We start from the raw sequence: 5,226 nt of genomic DNA on the forward strand, positions 1-5,226 counted from the left end.
TGTTCCACATATCCTAATACTTTATATTGAGTAAAAATAAGTCAGTAGGTTGGTAAATTTCCAAAATATCTCATTATTATCAAACCAGTTACAAAACGGATGCCGCCCAGAGGAAACCCCCCCCCCTTTTCTTTCGTGCGATCATTTCTGGGCTCTGTTATCATGATTATATGTATGTAAGTGTACAGGTTTTTTCTTATTTATTTCAAATTAAATTTCTTAGAGCATGAAATATTCCTTAATATGATGAATGAATGAAAAAAATTGGATTAAAGCCGAGGCTGTACACATAAAAAAAATACTTGCTGGATTAAAGTACGTGCATGTATAATTTCGCCACTGCAGGACTATTTTTTTTTTTTTTTTTTTAGATTTTCTTTTTTAGTCCAGATAATTTAGAAAAATATTTTCCTTGGAAATGGGATATTTTATTAAGCTTTAAATTTGCTATTAATTGTTACATGAAATAAATATCTTTTTAAATAGGTGTGTATCAAGATATATGTAATCTATGGATAAAATCATCTAAAACATGTAACTCACAGAAAAGAAATAAAATACAGACATTTTCCTACGATAAAATACAACGAAGAGCCGATTTTAGAAAATATTTCTAATTTTTAATATAGAAACCAATCCCGATTGAAATAAAACCGATCCCGATCGAAATTAATGCAAAATTATTAAGTTATCAAATTAATGGTAATTGCCACCTAGAAAACATGTTTAAAAATAAATCAAGTAATTTGTAAACCATATTAAAACAAAACAACCAAGTTTCATGATGAAATCATAGTAGCTTTCTTCTTTATATAATTCCGGTCGGGATCGGTTTAATTTGGATAAATTTATAAAAAGTAGATAATTTGACGCGTCTTATTTCTCTCAATATACCTGTTCCCACCAATTTTTTAAATTGATTCAACAATTTGTACTTTGTATTCATAATAACATGAAGAGAAAGTTTTGACATTTAAATGTATTGGATTTTAGAACGTAATGAAAATTGGATAGTGAATTCATAAAGTCACTTGCTTAACTCAAATTTAGACCACATAATTTTTTTCTAAAGATATATAAATTGGTGTCTTATTCATTGATATTATAAAAGATAAGGGTTTATACTATAAATAATATTTATTGACATATCCAGTTTTTGAGTATCTGCTTCAAATAAAACAAATCAAAAACGTAGTAAATTTTTAACCAACTTGTTGACCTTTTTGCACTTAAAATTAAGCACTTACCAAAAATAGGACTAGAGGAACACTAAAAAAATTTGATATTGCCATGTGTAAACATTTGCTTTAATAAGTCTACACGCAAAAAATAATTAAAATCCATGACATGCGATGTGCCACCCATTGCCTGGTTTTTTGGTGGACTGCCTCTTAAGACCCTTAGGTTATCCTCTAATGTACCTGCATACAAATATACGGCAGTATCCATTAAATAGGAAATGAACGGAAAATATATGAAGAAAATCATAAAAAGGACATTGTATCTAAATTAATGGCCTCTTAAAAATCTGCCAAAAATATTTTATTTAATTTTAAAATACATTTCTTCGTTGTGAAAATATTACTTGATCCGCCTCTCACTGCTTACAAACTGCGTCAAGTTTTACAGAATGACGTCATATCGACAAGCGCAGTGCGATCAGTGACTTGTTTAAACCTTGCAAAGTGGGAATTAACAACAAAAACACATGTTATAATAAGTTTTGATGTAGTTAAATCATCTCCTACAGTTTAAAATTGCAAATCACCTCATTTTTGGGTATTTTTAAGGGTTCATAGTTTTGTGTGATGTCATAGTTAACATTTCCCGTAAAAATTAGGCCCCGCCTCCTTTTTGTAGCCTTAACTGTGCTGCGAATTTCAATTTATTGTCTTACATTTCATTCACTTGAAACATTCCCGTTTTAATATTGTGTTAGATTTGAAATACAACAAAATAATGATTATTTTCATTGTACATTTTTTTATTATTTCTATAAAAAAAAAAGTTTTTTAACATTCAAGTTCAATTTCTTGAAAACTGGTCTGTACTAAAATCTATAAATAGAAAATACAAATGATTATCAATGTTATGCAATGAAAAATTGAAAGGAAATTTGATCAAAAATGTTGATTCAGAAGTTCTGGTTTCTTCAGGGTTTGACACTAACTTTTTTACCTTGGTGGACCGCAGGTCCACTGGTCAAGAATTTTTGGTGGACTTTCTCAAAATCTGGTGGACCTTCATTAATGTTTGAATTTTTGTTGAATAAATTTATTCCATGCTCTTCAGGCTCATTAAATGCAATTAATATGAACACATATTACCTTTTACTTTACTAAATTTATTTCATTTCACTACATCATCATTTCAATTAGCATAGCATAAGATTTTTTTGTAGTTCTATCAAGTCTTTTCTACTTAAAGCAGATTCAATATCATCATCATCATTATCATAGCACTCTAAAGATGCAATCTGAATCTCATCAGCCTCGTCTCCGTCTTCCTCTTGCACTTCCTCCTCTTGCCTCCTGCACTGCTTCAACATCCCCATCCCTACTCACCGTCATCTTTTCTCTTGGAATACAGCTTTTCTAAGAATGATTAACATGAATGCATATAGCCAATATTTACATGCAAAAGCTGAAATACAATTCCAAACCAACAAAATTAGCAACTTATTAAATAACATTTAGTTCATCTTTGTAAAAAGGTCTCCTTGCCCTCTCTCCCCCTGCATACCTCAAATGAATTGCAGGAAGGGGATCAAACTGATCAATGGTTTCTACTTCCAGGGAGACTAGCATTAAATCACTCATATTTGCTTCACCCAGTCTGGATCTCCAATCATTTTTCACAAGTTTCATACTGTAAGATGATGAATTATTTATTTTTAAATTAAAAAAACTTCAAGAAGAAACTTTTAATTTATTGTACAAATTAAATTGGAATTTACTGGGAGAAGCCTCTCTCTGCAGCAACATGATCCTGGTAGTGTCAGCAAATAATCAATGAAATGAAAAAAGTTTGGATAGTCACTTCCAAAATCCTCATAAAATCGTTTCCAGGTTAGACTTGAGATTGACCTGAACATAATTTCATCAAATAAAATATAAATCTCAAAATAAATATTTTGAAATGAATACCTTTGCCAAAGAAAAACGTACTTACTATTGAACATAAGACAAACCTGTATTTTATCAGAGATGTTTTAAGCCGTGTCCATTCAAGTTCTATCCCCTCGATGTCAATAGAAGGACAACATGCCTCTAGGGCTGATCTAGCAGATGTAACAAGTTGTTGCGAATTTTCATCCCCAAAGTCTTTATTTCAATAAATATATGAAAAAAAATTATATGGTTATTTTAAATTTAACCCAAATGATAAATAAATGTACATCAATTTGTATATTCCTAGGTAACTTCCAAAATTGTATCATGAGAATGTTTTACCAGGATCATTACTCATATGTGATGGCCATTTCTGAATTAGTAGAATAGACGATGCACTAAACATAGAGAAATCACCAGCAAATCTATTATCGATACTATTTATCAAGGAGTCAAGCAATTTGTTTTTTCTGCCTTCAATGACATGCAAACTGTCTTCAGCCACCACCCTCAAGAATGGACCATTACTGTGTGTGTTTAATTTAATTTGAGGAAGAAAGCAGGTTAGCTATAGAGTGGTGCAGATTATAGCAACTATTCTACAATAGCAGGGAATAATAGCTGAGATACATGCAATATTTCAAGTAAATAAATTACTGTTACAAGCACTACAAAAAGCAAATCAGAGATAAGCAAGGTGGATAACAGGTTAAGTGATTAAATGAAGGTTTTCAGCTACGTGCAATACACATTAAATCTATGATTTTATACCTTCTCTTGAACTTGTTCAAAATTGCTTTTGCGCTGTCTAATTCACTGTAGATATCGGCAATGGTACTCTGTTGATCCTGAATCTTCATAGAGACGGCACCGAGACTTTTGACCACATCCATCATAAAGTGTAGCCATAAAATGACACTTTTATCCTTCAGAAGTTTCAAGAAGTTTCGTGCTTTGGCACTGGATTCCTTGGATGGATTCTGTTGCATCTAGTTTAGATAGGGTATATATGATTGTGAAAAACACAATAAAAAATTCTCTTAATATTCAAATTAATATAAATACACATGTCCATTAACTACTACACAGTATGTGAGGACAAAACAACAAACTTGAAAGATACAGTGTACCTGTTCGAGGTGAAGCACAATGCCATCATATCCAGTGATCACATGCTTCAAAGCCCTCTCAGTATGGGGTAACCACCTTGTTCCACCTACACGGGTTGGGACCAACATTTTTTTCCCAATAGAATCAAATGCTATTTTAAGGTTTGCTCTATTCAGTGAACTATATCTAAATCCCCCCCCCCCCCCAAAGGGTTTTTTTTTAATTTCATCACCCTCATAAAATAATTGTTTAATTTAGACTACTTTCTAAAATTAATTGAAAAACTCCTCTTACTTGTAGAATAGATATAAGTTTAGAAGAAGTAGTTCACACTTCTTATGTATTGGAATATCTTTGGTACCATCTTTGTATGCCAATTCAAACCTTGAAAAAAGACAGCAAAGCATTTGAAACTGGATCTAATAACTAAATAATTTACATACATATCATTATATCAATGTAAATTGTAAAATGAGCAAAAACATAAAGATTTGTAGAAATCACCTGTGTGCTGAGCAGTGTATCCCTTTAACAAACGGACGTTCTGTCATGTCACTGATCATCCTAACCACACCTCCTTTTTTCCCACCATAACTGAGGCTCCATCAGTACCCATGGCAACAACCTTGGAACGCCAGAGGGATCCAAATCTTTCATCCATGAGACCCGAGATAGCTCTGGAAATTCCTTCAGCATCTGCTTTATTTACATGCTTTAACCCAGCAAAGTATGTGAAATCCTGTGAAAAATACACTTTTATCTATTTATCAACTTAAACTTTCACATAATTTAAGCATATATAATTATATGACATGTCATGACATCTCTATCTGGCTCATACACTAGCCATGGAAACGTGGATCTCCACGATGTTTGGAATGTTCGAAATCTCTTTTCAGACTCATATTTTTGCTGAACCTCCTTCTTTTCTTCGCTTATTTTCCCCCGTGGGGACCCGGGGTGACAAGAATAGGTCCCCGGCACCTCCTTGCATGTCGTAAAAGGC

General features: G+C 32.3%; 1 protein-coding gene across 1 annotated transcript; it reads right to left on the reverse strand.

The window, feature by feature from the left end:
* Positions 1–3,750: 3,750 nt before the first annotated feature.
* On the reverse strand, positions 3,751–4,798 carry LOC133178156 (zinc finger protein 862-like). The gene is made up of 5 exons (XM_061312906.1): positions 4,725–4,798; positions 4,515–4,604; positions 4,241–4,406; positions 3,882–4,099; positions 3,751–3,778 (listed from the first exon to the last, which is right to left on the reverse strand). The coding sequence occupies exons 1-5, from the start codon at positions 4,781–4,783 to the stop codon at positions 3,751–3,753; spliced, it is 561 nt and encodes a 186-aa protein (XP_061168890.1). The 5' UTR covers positions 4,784–4,798.
* Between the last annotated feature and the right edge of the window lie 428 nt (positions 4,799–5,226).

Source organism: Saccostrea echinata, unplaced genomic scaffold, assembly GCF_033153115.1.
Source record: "Saccostrea echinata isolate AGI-Se365-2 ecotype Australia unplaced genomic scaffold, CSIRO_AGI_Sech_v1 ptg000002l, whole genome shotgun sequence".
Classification (NCBI taxonomy): Eukaryota; Metazoa; Mollusca; class Bivalvia; order Ostreida; family Ostreidae; genus Saccostrea; species Saccostrea echinata.

Excerpts from the sequence above, each read along its gene's own strand:
- LOC133178156 (XM_061312906.1), bottom strand. The coding sequence starts at position 4,783 with ATGATCAGTGACATGACAGAACGTCCGTTTGTTAAAGGGATACACTGC. Across the intron at positions 4,605-4,724 it reads ATACACTGCTCAGCACACAG|GTTTGAATTGGCATACAAAG; the intron begins GTGATTTCTACA and ends TCTTTTTTCAAG. Across the intron at positions 4,407-4,514 it reads AACTTATATCTATTCTACAA|ATATAGTTCACTGAATAGAG; the intron begins GTAAGAGGAGTT and ends GGGGGGATTTAG.